The sequence below is a fragment of the Lycorma delicatula genome, chromosome 3, assembly GCF_047948215.1.
Source record: "Lycorma delicatula isolate Av1 chromosome 3, ASM4794821v1, whole genome shotgun sequence".
NCBI lineage: Eukaryota > Metazoa > Arthropoda > Insecta > Hemiptera > Fulgoridae > Lycorma > Lycorma delicatula.
Genome location: NC_134457.1, coordinates 165,784,459 through 165,802,437, shown reverse-complemented (window position 1 = coordinate 165,802,437; position 17,979 = coordinate 165,784,459). Strand labels below are relative to the sequence as shown.

General features: G+C 28.8%; 1 protein-coding gene across 1 annotated transcript in view; it reads left to right on the top strand.

Annotated features, from left to right (window-relative positions):
* LOC142322170 (uncharacterized) overlaps positions 1-12,472 on the top strand; it is a 74,988-nt gene extending 62,516 nt beyond the window's left edge. Inside the window, exons 4-5 of the mRNA XM_075360938.1 lie at positions 6,551-6,673; positions 8,633-12,472. Coding sequence (XP_075217053.1) covers positions 6,551-6,673; positions 8,633-8,637 — 128 coding nt within the window. The 3' untranslated portion in view covers positions 8,638-12,472. The remainder of the gene's footprint in view (positions 1-6,550; positions 6,674-8,632) is intronic.
* The last annotated feature ends 5,507 nt before the right edge of the window (positions 12,473-17,979 follow it).

Below are 17,979 nucleotides of genomic sequence, written 5' to 3'. Positions count from 1 at the left end.
AATTACACTGAAGAACAAAAAAGAATTTATTTGTCACAGGAAAAAAATATGTGATTCTAGTATCATTTTTTTCTCCTGAATTCAAATATGATATCAGCGTTTCCCCATCACACAAGGTTTCTGAGAGACAGACGTTTATAATTTCAAAAATTGTAATACTTTTTGCATTCTTAACTACACAATATTCAAACATTTGACTCGCCTAGAAAGTAAGAAATGACGATTTACTGCTATATTTCGCCTGTGGAGCATCTCTCTTGATGGTTCAACAATAATTGGCCAGCATATTAGGATTCAGTTTGCCTTGATACCTATTTTCAATAGCTGAAATCTCCTGATGAAAGTGTTCCTCATGCTCATTGCGCCAAGATTTTCCAGGAAGTAATTTATGTGTGACTGCAGGAAATGTACTTTTAAGGACACATTCCAACCCCAATTTTTATACGATCATTGACAATATTATGGTAATTCTCCGCTTTTCGATTTCCCCAATAAACTCCTAAATAAAATTTTTGAATGCTTGCCAAGCCATTTTATTCAGTGGATTCTCAATAGTTCCTCAAACTTTTCATCATGCGTCAGTAATAGTATTTGTGGACCCACAAATATTCCTTGTTTAATTTTTGCATCACTAATTTTAGGAAACTTATGTTTTAAGTACATGAAACCAGGAGTATTGTCCATGGCCTTGACAAAATTCTTCATAATCCTAGTTTCATATGTAACAGAGGTAGATAGACATTTTTAGGATTACACAATAGGTTGTGTTTCACATTTTTTTGTTCAGGAATGAGTGATTCACGTTTAGGCCATTCTTTTCTAATGAAATAGCTTTTTCTGTTCCTGCTATCCCATTCACACAAAAAACAACAGTACTTTTTGTAACCAAGCTGCAGACCAAGAATAAGTGCAGTTACCTTCAAATCACCACAAATATTCCATTCATACATTGCCTATTGAACCTTTTCCAATATAAATTTAAAATTTTCATATGTTTCTTTCATACTAGCAGAGTGAGCCACAGGTACTGATGGGAATTTATTGTCATGCAGAAGTACAGCTTTTAAACTAATTTTTATAGGAATTTCTGAAAGAAGCGCCATTCTGTTGGGTTATGTTCATTAAATGCCTCCATAAAAATAGTTCTTAAACTCAGAATGACGATTACGATAAGTACATATCTTTGTATTCTTTCGAAGAAGAGTCCATCCTTTTAGCCAGGAAGCAGGCATTCCAGATTCTTTCTTGGATATCTTTAAATCTCGTATGAGATCGTTAAGATTTTCTCAAGTCAGTAAATGAGGCTCAGATGAACTGCTTTGTTCAAAAGTTGTATCACCAGCATCTGTTTGTTTTTCTTTCTTACTTTTATCAGACTCTGAGCTCTCTTCATATAATGTCACATTTTCTGGAGGCTTTGGTATGGGCAATTCTTTGCAGTGTGGAACTAGTCTCATTACAGATTGCAAGTTAGGGTGCACCACTGTATGTTTTGATTTTGACATAATCCCTTTAATATTTGTTAAGCAGAAATATCAATCAGTCCGTGCAGTGAGAAGCCTAGAACAATAAACAACAGATATGTGGGGCCCAGGCCCTTGTTTGGTACCTGACTTTACATCCAAAATAAAGTTCATAACACTTTTATGTAATGGAGTAAGGTTTCACCTTTGGGACTTGAGTGTCACTTCATCACATACATAACAAAAATTGTTAGGATGATTTAAAAAAACTCTAGGCATTTTGTAACTAACGACTAAAAGAAATAAAGTTGTGAAAATGTAGCATAATAATTCAAACACACAAAGCACTCACAATGACGTATTTACTTGTTCACTAATATCTCACAACCGCCATTGTTCTGATGAATGTGTGCTACACTAGATCACATTTGTACATATCTATACACATCTGAACTTGCACAACAGTAGCAACGCTACCCTTTGGGCTAGCTTATTTGGTTCCACCACATTTACAGTGATGTTAGATTTTTTACTTAACAATGGATAAATGGACGGAAAACTTTTAAATTATTTAAAAAAATTAAAATAACAAAAATCCTGTGGGTGAGAAATTTTGAATACATATTTGAAAACAGAATACAAAACTGCATTTAGTAAACACCTATTGATACTCGTGAGACAAAAATCATGTTTCAACAATAAATAATAACAAAAAAAAAATGAAAAAACATATCATTTATCAGATGTAGTAACACATCCTGGCCTTGCTAACCTAGGATATATCGTGTTGGTTTACATTTTTCCTTCACGGTGGTGCAGTGTGGGTTCTGCCTTAAGTAAAATTGAACTGATTATTATGGAAACAAGATTAGAATTTGAAGCACTCACTATTTCTTATCTCATTTTTTATTTTTTCATAAAAGTACATTATCTAATCTTAATATGCTTATTTTTTCCTTACAATTGTTGCTTGCTTATAAATATTTCTTCATTTATGTCAATGTTCAAAGAAACAACGATAGGTTACATCTATATCTCACTTGCTACTTTTTATTTAGCTTTATCTTGTACCCTCACTTTAATTACTTGATCTTGTGCAAGAAGTTGTTTTCTTAGTTATAATAGGGATGCTCAGAATATTGTGTGATTATCATGATTTAGAGATTCAGCGTTGTGCTTAGCAAAATTTGTTTACATCTTCATATTGCACGGGCTTTACTGTATATTTGACACTTCATTACTAATTAACAATTTTAGTGCCTTATGAATATACATATATATGCACACTATCGTCTATCATGGAATAAAACATTAAAATATTTAATATGATATAAGTTGGATTTCAAGAATATATAAGATGATCACAGTTATTATATATATGTTAGCTGGATGCCCTTTTGACTGTGCATATTATTTGGCTGAATTAAAAAAAAAAAAAAAAAACATTTAAAAATTGTTGACTATTAAATTATTCGGTATTAGCACAATTAATAAGATCACTGTTATCTGATTTTATAATCGGTCGAGAGTGATGTATTTTATTGTTATCTGTAAATATTCAATTTTGTGTAAATATTCTTTAATTAATTAATTGTTTCAGTAAAAGATGGTTTTAGGGCATAAAGTTCTGCCTAGCAGAAAGTAATGTGTTTTAATTATGTAATGTGCTGGATGCTGTTACGGATTTTTAATTAATTTTATAATCTGTTTAAAAATGTACATACAGACTGTCACATAAGAAGTACATTACTTATAGGCTGGTTGAATTAAATAAAAACCATAATTTGAATTCTCACAGAATTTGTCACATAAGAAGTACATTACTTATAGGCTGGTTGAATTAAATAAAAACCATAATTTGAATTCTCACAGAATTATGCAAGGTAGTATCCAGCTGATCAGAATAATAATAATGATGCTGGTTCTGTTTCCTATTGAAAATACTTATAAGAAGCACTTCTGCCCTTCTGATTTAGGATATTCTTAGTTCTAATCACTGTGTGAAGAAAATAGACTAAAATAGAGAAAATAGAGTATCGATTATAACGTAAAGATGCTGTAAACAAACATTGATGTTTTTTACTCTGATTTCCAAACCAAGGAATAATAGATAAACCAAAAGATATACATGTAGGACTTCACAACATCAATCCATTTAAAGTAAAAGAAGAGAAACAGGTTATTTTAACCAAACTGATGATCAATTTGGGTTATTAAATATTTCTTGGGTATATCTAAAATAGGTATTACAAATCGTCTTTGAAAATTCTGAAAACAAGTGTCCATGACCCGGGTAGCTATTGTAAAGATTTACAATATCTTATTGTCTGATTTATTTCATTGAAAATTCTTCACTTTCAGCAGGTGCTTTGCCCCGTTGAATAGTTAAGTTGCATTTTATTATAATAATAAATCTTCTAGGAAATCCATTAAGAAGATCTGTAGTATAGATGTGTCATTACTATTGAAGAAGTAATGATGGATTAATTGATCTTGTATTCTAGTCCAAAAGATTCCATCCTAGGATTATTTTATACACAAAATAATATATATTAATGAAACAAGTACTTATAATTGTGATGGTTTAATTTTGTATGTTGCAGTTAAATGTATGATTTTTATTATTCATTCGTCCCCTTACAGACTGTGTTTGAACTTGAATGTTCATAATTATGCAATCCTAAGTTGCTTTTTCCTTTTTTTCTCTTTCCAAAATCTCTTCATTCTTTGACTGTGTTCTTGTTTCCTCTGTTCTGTCTACTTTGCTCCAGTTTTCCTCTTTTCTCCCAACATTTTCCCATTGATCCGTGCTTGTTATAGGTCCTCTTATATTTCATGCCAATCTGTTTTCCTGATTGAGCCGTTCATCACATCAAAGGTCCTCTTCGTGAATCTGTTGTTGTTCATTCACTGTATGTGTCTAGAATGTAAGTCTATGTTTTCTGATCATGTCTGTCAGTGTGTCCATTCATTCATATCATTTTTTGGTCAGTCTCTTCATCCATATGCCATCTCTATGTATTGCTCCAAAACTTTTTCTAAATATTTTCTGTTTCTGCAATGCCTGATGCTCCGGTTGAGATAGTTTCTGATGCATATAGTGCTTCTGTTGGCATAACTATCTTGTGTTCTCTGAGTTTTGCCTGACTCAATATACTTCACTAGTTATAGTGCAACCATGTGAGTCTTAATGATTTCTGAAGTTTTTTCCATGTTGGATCCCCTGTTTGATCCTCCATTTGTATATAATTCCTTGGGTACTTGAATTTTTCAACTCTTTATATGTCAGTATTCTGTGCATATGGTTTTTGTGTCATTTTGCCTTTCCTTTGACCTTAAAAATGTATGATTTTTACTAAAATCAAATATAAATTTTTGTGAAAACCTAGAAATGGTATGAAATTTAAGTAGATTGGACTAAAATTATTTTCATAAACTGGAGAATATTTGTACTCAAAATATAGAAAAATACAATAAATAAACAAAAATTTTATTCTGATATGTTTATTATAATACAGTATAGAATCATATAATTTTTATAAATTTTGCATTCTATAAATTTTGAGTTAATTATATTGCTAAAACAATACTGAATTGAATAATGTTCAGTCCTTGATTTTACCTGGTACATATGAGTTAGTATTAATATGAATAGCCAACCCAAGTGAGATTTATATAATCTTTATTTTCTCTTTTATAAAGGGCATGTCAATGAAGCAGGAAATGTTAAAAGCTTGGTTATTCATTTGATATTTTGATGAGGGCACTGAACTTAATATGAGTATAATGTTATTTAGTAAATATGGAATTATAGTCAGGTGCACATTGTGCTTTTTGTGTTAAATTGTTTTCTGAAATGATGACTCCATGACAACTTTACAAAGGTTATTTCACCATCAGTTCAATATTCCGAATCATGGTGAGGTACTGTCTGTTCATCCAGCTAATTTATGGGTTATAGAGTTTGAGCAAATTGGATCCATATTAAAGTTAAAACACAAAGTAGCAGCACAAATTGTTAAAATGCCAGAAAACATTGTTAGAGTTTGAATTGCCATAACATGCAATCCAAAACATTCTGCGAACATAAATTAGCGTTGAATATCAGTGAACTGCTAATCCATCAAATCTTACATAAGGACTTCGGTTTTCACTTCTAAAAATTTTTAATTATTTTGGAATTAAAAGATGCTGGTTTGGTTGCTCGCATGAATTTTTATCAAGAATTGTTAATCAATCCATCAGATGGGGCTCATTTTCACCTGAACAGTTACATACGTAAGCAGAATAATCGATATTAGGAGTGCTGAAAACCCATTTCAGTTGAATGAGAAAAACTGTTGTTGCATAGTCTAAAGGTCACAGTGTGGTGTCCACTTTTAACATCTGGCATTATTGGACCATTATTTTTCCAAGATGATCAAGGAAATGCTACAACCATTACTGCAATAAGTTATACAAGCATGATAACATTTTTAAGGAAAGAATTAGTTTGATTTCCACAAATTATTTAGTTCCAGCAAGATGGTGCTACAAGTCTGCTTATACGTCTGCAATTTTGCTTATATTTCTGTTACTGCTTTAAGAGAACTTCCCAAATCATATCATAGCTTACTTAACAGTAAGCTATAGGAACATTCAAGTTAAAAACTTGAAACTAATGGAAACTTAACTAACTAACTTGAAAATAATGGAAGTTATCTGCCAGGAATTTTTAAGAATCTTGAATTTGTTTTGATGTTCCATAATATTCCTAGGTTGCATGTTCAGTGATAAAGAAATTAAAATGATGACTTTGAAAAGTAATTAATGCTGGAAAGTTTTTTTTTATTTTTCATTGTGGCTTATGTTGTTACTGTTGAAGAATATAAACATTCTTTTAAAATATTAATAATTATTTATTTATATTTTTATTGCATGCTTGTTATTCACTGATGTATTAATTCAGTTCATGGGATCACCTGATTGATTAGGTGTAGGGTGTATTGTATATGTTAATTGTTAGGTAGGGTTAATGTAGGTTCATGTTTTGTCTGTTGTGTAATATAGGAATAATATAATGTACCGTTACTAATGAATGGCTTCAGGAGTATACCGCACTGGACCACCTCTTGGCACAGTTACTTCAGAACGCATTATCATTGTGCCCTCAACAACCATGCATCATGCTGTATCTCCTGTTGCTTATAATTCTTCTGTACCATTAATGAGTAAGTTAATTTCACTTAATTTATACAAATGTACCTTTTATAATTAAATTTTGTATAAACACAGCTTACATTGTATAATCTGATACATTCTTGTGTGATTTTTTTTTATCACTTTTTCTGAAGTAATTAATACAGGATCATGAAATGCCTTAGTTTGTTACCTGTACTTCATGTGATATCTAATTATACTGTTGTTTGTTTGTCCCTTTAAATAAACATACAACTGTAGAATACAAACAATTGTATTTACAGGTTCAATAATACATATATAATAAATAAAATCACTGTTCAGTTTTTATTTAATTTCACAATTTATTATGTCTTTATTTTTACATGTTTATATTTATTACATTGTTAGATTAATACATAAATGAATTAGTATATATATTGATGATGCCATGATGAGTTAATTAATTCTAAACTATATAATAATTACTATAATAGTAAAGCTGGTCAAAGCTTACATAATATAACAACCTTGTGGTAGTAAGAAAAATGTATATTTATTTACAATTAGAAAGGAGATGATGCAAGGAGTTTACCATAACTGCCCATCAAAAATCGGATGATTTTTCCTCCTTTATTATTGTAATAAAAACATTAGAAATAATAACATGAAAAGTAATAACAATCTTTTATTTGTAATCTCCCTAACATTATTATTATTATGAATAAATAGATTGCACAAAGCAGACAATGAATAGATAACAGTAATTACTATAATAGATTATAAATATCAGCCAGTCAAAGCTTACATAACAACCTTGTTAGATTAAATAATATTAACAATTAATAAAATCCACCTTACCAGCACATTGAGATAAGCTCTAAATCTTTCAGCTACTTAAAAGGCATTATAAGGAGTTAAATATTACATTAAAGTCAAAAATTAAAAAATCACAGGTTAAAATGTATAAACAGCCATGACTGTCCGGTTCTATCAGTATACTGAAGGAATATATATGTACTCCGGTGGATTAAAATAAAATTAAACGGAACCATGTTATCAAGAAGAAAATTATTAGATTAAATTATTATTTATTTATATTTAGTATGTTATTAAAAAATATATCTTATTTTAAAAAATTTTGTTCATTTATTAAATTTTTATTATAGTATATATGATATTTTTATAAATTAGAAGTATTATTATAATATGTATAAGGAACATCTAAGATTTTCATTAAAATCTTGATCTTTAATAATCAAATTATTATGATTGTATGTATTCTATTATGTTTGTCAAAGTTGGAGTTTTCTGGTTTATTATTAGTACTATTTATTTGCTCTTTTGCACATAAATAGCATAAATAATTTTATATGCAGAAATAATTTCACAATATATATACACATAATTTTATTTTTTATATCACAAGATATAGTATAAAAAAAGATACTGTCTTAATGGCACACTTGTTTGGTACTGCCTTTCAACAGGTTTAAATTGAAGCTCCATTTTTCTCAGTCCTGAGCATCTTCCTCATGACTGTAATGTTTCTAATTTATTTCCTCTTTCCTCTTACATTCCACTTTTCTATGGGAACAAGTTTTACTTAGGATATGGTCTAACGAAGATGTTTTCTTCTTTGTTATTTCTGTTCTACTCATATTCTTTCTGCTTCAATTTTTCTATTGATAGTTGTTAGGTCCTCCCACTATAGTGCCTCTACTTTTCCAGTGCTTTTTCAGTTAATTCTTCAATGTATATACCAAAAGAGGTTGGTGGGCCTCTTGCAATAGCCATCTCTTTTGTTTTTCCTGTCCTTTCAGTCTATTCCAGACATTTTCACATTATTAATTGGAAAAAATTGTTTATACTTACTGTATTTGACTTTTTGCCTAAAATTGTTCCGGATACTATTTTAAAAATACATTTGTCATTATTAAATTAAGTAAAATTTTTCTAGGTATTTAGTGAATTCACTTTTTGGGATTAATTTCATGTCTTTTTTTTTTCAGAATAATTCTCGCCTTCAGCATCTTCAGTGTGATAACTGATGTTTAGTAATTTTGATTTTCCATATAACTGGATAAAATTATAATTTTATAATTTGTTCCTATTTTCTATTATTCAGTTTGTTAAAAATTTGATTTTTATCTATAAACATTTTATCTCATAATTTGCTATATGTAATAAACTTGTACTGTATTAAACATTGCTTACAGAACAGTTACAGTTATAAAATATTTATTCTAAGCATATCCGTAAATCAAAACACATCCATAACCTGACCAATAAAAAAACTGAAATCGGTCATTTAAATAAAAAATCTTACCCATATAAATGTTTGCAGATAACTTAAACCAATACCTCAAGATAGTAATAACTTACTTTAACTAAATGTAGATGGATACAGTTAATTAAGGAAAGATACTGTTATTATAATTATTCATATTGTGTGTTATAAGTACTTCGTGCCAAACGGTTTTGGTTGAAAGTTATTGTTTACACCAATGCGTAAAGTAGCTTTAATCCAATAAATTCAAGGTCTTCTCATAGTGTCAAGTTCACCGTAATTTTCTATTTTGTCTGCTGTGGTCGTAATGATTCTTAAAAACAATTTCTATTTACCCAAATTAGTCATAACTGTTTTGTTATCTCCAATTTTAATGGTGTTGTCAAAGTTCCTAGAAGTCTAATTTTCTTTGTCTGCGATGATGTCATTCCTCAACTTGTTCATATTCAGAAACTGTCTTATCAGTCTTACGTAATTCTTTTAATGGTCTGCTTGGTTATAAAAAATAATCTTTGTTATGTCTATCGTTCCCGAATTTCCCACGTTTCTCTAATCGTTCCCAAACTTCCTGTTTATGCTGTTTCTTTCCCGCACTAACACTTGCACACTACTTGTTGTCATCAACACACACACTCTTCTGTCTACGGCCTAGTTTGCTTCCCCTTCTTCTCATCACGCCACCTTTCTTCAGTGCAGGTCAGACTTCTACTGGGTGCGGATGTTCTGCCTGCGACTCGTTCACGTTTTCTTTCTCGTTTAGTGTGGTATTACTCGGTCGCCATATCTTCTTGTACTCGTCAGTGTTTCATGATTTCACAGATTTCTATGATTGTTTTGCCTCGTTTCTTTGATAAGTTAATTTTAAATTCAGTAGATAATGTCTAGTGTTGAAAGTGGTTCAGTTACTACAAACCAGCCAAATTTATCAAAGCAGGATCTTTCCAAACTTGTTATTACAAATTTGTGATGCTGCGTATTATTCGTAAATGTTAAACCTCCTGAATTTTGATTCATTATTATTTTTACACTTTGCTCTTAACCGTTTAATGAATTTTAATAAAATGCGTACAGTGTTTACATTGTCTTTTAAGCATCTTCATTGTAGATGTTAACATAATTTTACAACTAATATTTACATTTACCTGGTGTTGCAGTTTTAAATATATAGAGGTTTTTAGACAGAAATTAAAATAATTAAACCTAATTATGAATTTTTACTTAAGAGTGATAGAATCAGTGCACTAATATTATTAATAATAATAATGAAACATTGTAATTAAATATATATACACAAATGCAAGTTAATAAAACATGTAGAATAATATTAACTGCATGAAATTTAGATGTAATTGATTATATTGTAATTAACTTTCTTTTTTTTTATACTGGAATATATTATCGTGGCCTTTTTTCTACAACAAACTAGAAATCCAAGTTTTAATTATTTATTGATAAGTATGAAGATGTTCATAACTCAGAAAAGGCCAGTGCCAATGATAAGAATATTGTAGTTTATTTTTCTAAGTTAATGACATTTGTTCATTGCTAATTTTTATTATTACAGAATATGTCAGTAATGCAACAGTTTTCCAGTTACACTATATTTATTGATGTTATGTTTATAAGTATATGATTGTGAAAAAAAGTGATTTAAGTTCTTTTGTTTTCAGGCTTTGTTAAATTTGCAGATTTTAATATTATTAGCCTATATGCAGTTTATTTGTGTGATAAATTAAAGTCCAATACTTTGGCAAACAAGCTATGTTTAATTTTTGTAATTTACCCAACAGTTATAAATACAGTATCTGATGAAATTCTTAACAATCAGTTTTAGTAAGTTACTATTTGTATCTTTAGGTATCGGCTTAAATTATCTGTGAACTGATACAGGTAATAGTTTTCATAGGTGACTGTGATTTTAATCTTGTTTATCGATCAGGTTATGGCTGTGTTTTCATGTAGAATAAATATTTTATAATTACTACTCAGTAAGTGTGATGTTTTGTATAGATTATTTTGACAGTTTTGACTAAAAGCACTAGTTAGTATGTAATATAAGTTTCAAGCAAGTTGAAATGTATGTTGTAAAAGTGATTGAAAATTTGCTGACCAGAAAAATTTAATCAAAAAGTTTTCATTTTATTTTTTATTCAAATAAATTTATGTTGTGAATAAATCAACTAATTAGAAATTATGCAAACTATATTGCATCTTATACTGATTATACTGTTTAAAAAATGTTTTCATGTCTACTCATCATTTGTCAATGGTATGACATTAAAAATAAAAAGTATTTATTAGTTATTTTCTATGGATTTTTTACTAAATGTATTTTTGAATACTATATTTTTTACATAATATTGTATTGTGATCTAGACATTTTTGTATTATTGTTAACATATATAAATATATATATAATATTTTATAGTTCAGCTTATGTAGTTGAAAAAATAAATACATTTTATTTATATTTTTCTAATAGAAGGTGCAGTAAAAATATAGAATATATTATCAATGTTGTATAAATTGTCCCAGCTGTTATTTATAGAATTTATGTACACAACTAATATATATTCATTATTAAATGAATAGTACGAATTTTCTTAAGATTGTTTATAAATTTAACAATAATATTTCTGCCAAATCTTTCCAGGTTCTGAAAATTATAAAAAAGCTGTAAAATTGGGGGAAATGACATAGAGACCAAAATAAAAAATTTAATATTTCTGTATGTTAAAAAATAATGATAGTTTACTGTCAATTTTGAAGTAGTTGTTTATTATTACGCTGCAAATTTGATGATTGTTTAATAATTCCCATGATTTCTCAGATGCCGTTGTATGAACTTAATTATTTTATTAAGTGCTCCATTTGGTTGATAATATTATTGGTGATTTAAGTGTCAATAATCAATAAAAGTTCTTTTATAATAAATCCCACTAAAAACAATTTTTTTGGCATATATATATTTCTTTTTTTCTATATATCTGTTTTCTGATATTTAATGAAATTATTTCTCTTTTTTTTTATTGTCATGATTATTTATAGATGTTCCATTTTAAAAAGCGAAATGTTTTAGTCTAAGGCTAGTTTCTTAGTGTGACCTTATAATTTGTGTAAGTGTGATGACAAATTTGCCTCTGGGAATATCTGGAGAGTTTTGTTTTCAGATCAGGGATTGCATAGCCACATTTGGGGCTGAGATGGTTATCAGACAAACGTTAGGTACTCTACTTCTCAAATATAAATGTACTTTTACATAAATAATAAATATACTTACTTATTAATTCATAATTGACTGTTTTTACATTTGTTCTTTATTTATTACAGTTTGTCAATATTCATACATGTTACAATATAGTAATACAATAAGAAAAAGAATTACAAAAAAGTAGTTAATTTGTTATAAGAAGGTATTCAAAATAAATTTTCTCAATTTTTATTGTTCAGACTAAAGGTTTTTCTTTAAGTTAAAAAGTTTCAATCAAAATTATGAACATGTTTTTTTATAAGTTTTGTATCATTTTTATTTATAAAGATAAATCATGTTTATTCTATCAAATTGTTTATATTCTTTTTTGGCCTTGTTTAAATATTTTTACAGGTGTGGAAGCTGAGTTGAAGAAAATTTACCATAATGTTGCTAAACTTTCCTGACATTTGCAATGTAATTTTTTTTACCAGTGATTAATTTAAAATTATTACCTCGGTTATAAAAATTAACACAAATTCAGTCTTGTGCTAAAGTATTCTTCTTTAATGTACAATAGAATTTAGTCAATAACATCTTAAATTTTTTTAACAAAAACTAAATTAAAAAATTACCACCAACCTCTTCTTTAATAAAGCTAATGCCTAATTTAGAAAAAAGTCAGTAGATCACAACAGTAATAAGAAAAGTCTTCTAAGGTTGTTGGATATACAAGGTATATTCTGAAAATAACCAAACTTTATTTTTTTTAATATTTATTATTGATTTTACAGATAATTGATACTTGTCCTCTTTAAAGTACCCCCTCCCCTATTCACATACTTTTCTCAGTGGTGTTTCCACTTTGTAAAGCATCCTGTCAGAGATGCTTTTTGATAAGTGTCCTTTCATCATTGATTCTAATTTCAGAAATAAGAAAAAATCGCTAGGAGCCAGGTCTGGCGAGTAGGGTGGCTAAGGGAGGACAGTCATCTGATTTTTGGCACAAAACTGATGAACTGACAAAGCTTGAATGTTGTGGTGAAGGAAGTTGTCTTATCACAACTCTGGTCTCTTTTTGTGGATTTTTTCATGTAACCATTGTAAAACACCTTTTTCATAAGCTCAGTTCACTGTTTTGCCTTGTAGCAAGAATTCAAAATGCACAGATCCATTAAAATCAAAAAAACAGAGACCATCACTTTGACATGATCGAGACTGACATGCTTTCTTGAAGCATGAAGATCATTTGCTGATCCATTGTGATGATTGAACTTTTGTCTTAATGTTGTAGCTGCAAATCCAGCTTTTGTCTCCAGTTGTGATCCTTTGCATGAATGTTTTATCATTACTGGTTTGTTCAAAAAGTTGTCAACAAACGTTCACTCAGTGTTCTTTCTGCTGTTCGGTCATCAAATGAGGAACAAACTTTGCTGCAACTCAATGCATGTTCAATTTTTCGGTTAAGATGTCATGGCATGAACCAATTGAGATGCTAACCTCTTTTTCAAGTTCTCAGTCAATCAGAGATTAGCAATACATGGGTGTTATCAGTTGAAGTTGACGGCCTTCCTGGTCAAGAGTAATCTTCAATTGACTGGCATCCACTTTTAAATCGTGAAAATCATTTGTAACATTGGGTTCTACCCAAAGTATCATCTCTGAAGGCTTGTTTCAAAAGTTGAAACGTTTCTGTGAAAGTTTTTCGCAGTTTCACACAAAATTTTACATTGTATAATTGCTCCTGAAAATCACACATTACAAAAATTGCTACTAACATTTAAACATGTTGCATTCAAATAACAATAACACAAAACTTAAACAAGATATCAACAATCCAAGCATGTGTGATTATAAAGGAGGTTATGCAGAACACAGTCCTGCCAACCATATGTCACTAAATATCTCCGCTGTTCATAATTAAAAAAGTTTGGTTATTTTCTGAACAGACCTTATATACACCATAAACTCCCTACTCGATAACACTTCATTTTAAGTTGTTTACTAGACACTATAATCATAAAGGTTGTAAATGACATGATATAAAACATCAGCTCCCTGTAAAACGGCTAGGCATGGCACCCTCAGGATCAGCAAGCTAACACACCTGGGCTTTTAAGGAAGTGAGAAGTAAAATGGTTTCCAATTACTTTCTCCACTGACCTGAATGTACTGTTTCACATTTGTGTGCCAAGCCAGATCTCATATTGAAATGAAATCTGTTGGATTCAATGGATTTTTTAAGCTGGGCATCAAATTACAATTATGTATCTTAAAAATTTGCACAATGAATAAAGAAATATTCATGCTGCTATATTACGGGGTGCGAGTACTTGAAGTTGTCGAGTTGAGTATTTTAGAATCGCGTAGATGAGCATTTAAAAACATTTTTACTGAGAAGTATTTTATGACGAAGTATTCTCCATCCCCAATCATTATTGTGAATAACATTAAAATACTTCCACTGTGAAATATTTAGTTTCATATTACACTGGCATTAATTCTGTATTAATGATATTAGAAAGTATCACCATTTTTTAATTTCTAATTGAAAAATGATAATTATGAGCAATTTTGAACATTGTTTGGAAAAATATCAGTAGACTTCATCTATACCATGGTTATTTTAGTCAGGAAAATCACTCAAAATTTTGGGGGAATCCTGAACTATAAAAAAGACTGTAGACAAAAACTGTAGTATTTAATTTGTAATTATATAAAACTTCTTTTTTTTTTTTAATTTAAAAAGGTGATACAAATACATACATTAATGTCCAAAAAGATATCAGTGAATTTAAGTCAGTTTTTAATTTTCAGTATTCCTCCCATAAGCGACCAAAACTTATCTCTAAAGTCGCCCTTTATATTTAATTTCACGCAGCATATTATTAACATACTGCCAAGAAGTCAACATTTATTGTAAAAGTTGAAGTAGATTTAACTTTATAGATACACAAATATCATAGCGGTAATATTTCAAGATTTAAAAATAAAGGACACATCTGTTCTAATCTTTCCTTTAAAAGAAACTTTTAGTTGTATTATGATACAAACAGACTCAAGATTTTAATATACATTCCATTCTGACTTTCTTACCATAAATTATTCTATTTTGTACTAAAGCAAAATATACATTTTTACAGCATACATATTCCTGTTAAAATAATTTATGCCCGGTTTAATTTCAGCTTTAGATAATGTACACTTTTTCAGCTTGAAATCATTAATTTGTAGCTATCTCATTTGTCTATTTTCCTTAATTTAATACAATTTAAATTATAATTCAAATATAAATTTAAATAATAATTCAATTATAATTTAAATATTTGTTCAAACATTCAGCACATTTATGTTTAAATCCCATTAATTGATCCTCTATCCTTAGAATTTATGTAGCTTTTATTCAGATTTAAAATAAGGTTATTCTTACTAAACCACCATCTAAGAACTGACACATTATATCCGTAGTATTCAAGTAAATCTTAATGGTAGTATCATTAGCAAAATAAATAATTTTACCATGAAAGTTAATATTTCACAAAACCAAAGACAGTAATATTGTGTAACAATAAAAAATTGTAAAATTTTAATTACTGTAATAACTGTCCAATTTTTTATTATATTCTCATAACTTAATTCTATAAGCAATAACAGCTGATTAAATAAGTAAATGATCATTTACAATATTAATGGATATGATAATCATTAATGTTTTTAAATTTAATAATCTGTAATAAAAGATGAATTGGTGTTTCCTGTCTACAAATTACTTCTCATTAAATCTGTTGATTTGTCATAACTAAAAATATTTTAAATTAAACTTTTTCTCCTCCCCTTAAAAATGTAACTTCTTCATTTTTAAATATTATAAAACTAAAGATGATGCATTGAGTTTTTAAAAAATTTAACTTAAAAAGCAATCAACAAAAGACTGAGCACCAACAATTAAAATAGCTACCAGATTCTTTAAATTTTAAGTTTTAAAATGCCTGCCATTTAAAAAAAGTAAAAATTGGTAAGAATTGAAAAAATATTTTTTATAAATGTTAGGCAATCTTTTTAGCATGTTTTATATATTTTTATTTAAGATGTGGTTAGGCAAGCAGTGTGAACTTAGATTCTGGAATTGGATATATATCAATTGAGATGTCAAAGTAATGTGATGAACTGGAGTCATAGATATGAATATCCAAAGCAACCTGTAGAACATGTTGTGAAGGAATGTCCCATCAGAAATTTGATGGTAGTTTGCTCTATGAGCAGAAGGTGCTCTTGTAACCTTTAGTTATTATTTTATTAAAATGCATCCTAGCAGCAGAATGATCTGATAAGTAAACAAATACATATACCTTTATACCTGATTTTTTCATATATTTGTTGAGGCATATTTGTAGTACACACTAATTGTCAGAATTTCCCCCCTTTGTTTTTTATATAAAATACCAAGTTATTAAAATGCAGAACTTAAGAATAAATTTAAATTGCATTGCTTCAGCCAAAAGATATAAGTAAGACTTTGATTTGGGGAAAATTATATAAATTTAGTGAAATAAAAAAGAAAATAAGAAAAAAGTTGGTCCTATTAAATATAAGTATAATCACGTCATATAAGAGAAGTTAATTAAAGGATTAATATATATATTTTATACCATTTTTAGTGATGTAATACCAAATTTCAGGATTTAAGGAGTAACATTTTTTATAAATATAAAAGGATTAAGTTGTTTTTTGTAGGAAAGTATGAAAAATAGAAGCATTCCAAGGTAGGAAGGATAAAAGAACTGAAAAAAGTGATCTGAGGAAAAGAAAAAACACAGTGAAAAGATGAAAGAGTACTGGAAGATAAGGAAACAACAAAGGAGAAGGAAATGAAATTTTTGTGTGCTCTTTAGGTGACTGTAATGAAAGAAGAAGAAGAAAGAGAATTAGGAACCATTAAATTCTAAGGAATGGTGACAATAAAAAAAGAAAATATCTTTTAATTATTTTTGGAGATAAAGTAATTTATTAAAAGATATTTTCCCAAAGTTATTTGAAAAACTTATGACAGAACACCATTGGAACATTCTCCAGGAAGTAAAAGGAAAAATCATTAAATTTGATCCAGTTAGGATTGAGATAGTACATACATAAAAGATTATCTTTTATGTGGACCAAAGTAGTTCATTTTTAAAATACTACACTTACATGCTTTTAAGTTGCTTTAAGGGTAACATTTGTTTTAAAAATAATAAATGCCATTAGGTACTGTTATTCAGTGAATATAATGTTTCTCTTATGACAATATAGGATTGGGACTATTGAACTATTCCAGTTTCACTACCTCATCCTCAACCTTCCTATACCCGTTTCTCTCTGATGAGCTAACTGCTGTATAATGAATCTATCTTTAATAAGTGTAGTACAAGTTCTCTCCTTCAAATGACTGCCTCGTCAAGAATAGCCATCAATCCAAGATCTGCACATATTGTGTTCATTTCAGTTTCTGTCTTCTCTAATATCAGTCCTTACAACTCCAGGAACCCATGTATGCTGTTATTATTCATCCAAGATCCTTTTTTTAGGCACAGTAGTTTTATTTAGAGCCCAAAAAAATATAGTTTTATGCTCAAAAAAATATTTTCTTGTATTAAATGATCTTCATCATTTAACACTTTTTTTTTGTTTCTAACCTGACTATTATTAAAATCCCCTATTTTAAGCATGGTGAAGAATGACTACCAAAAATATCAAAAAAACATTGGTTTTTTGCAGTTTCTTTTTTTGCTTTCAGTGTATTTCTTACATTCTGTCACTGCTTCCTTGTTATCATAATGTAACACCTCTGATATTACCTGATACTTTTTAGTTTCTCTTATCAGATTTTAACTATTTTATTG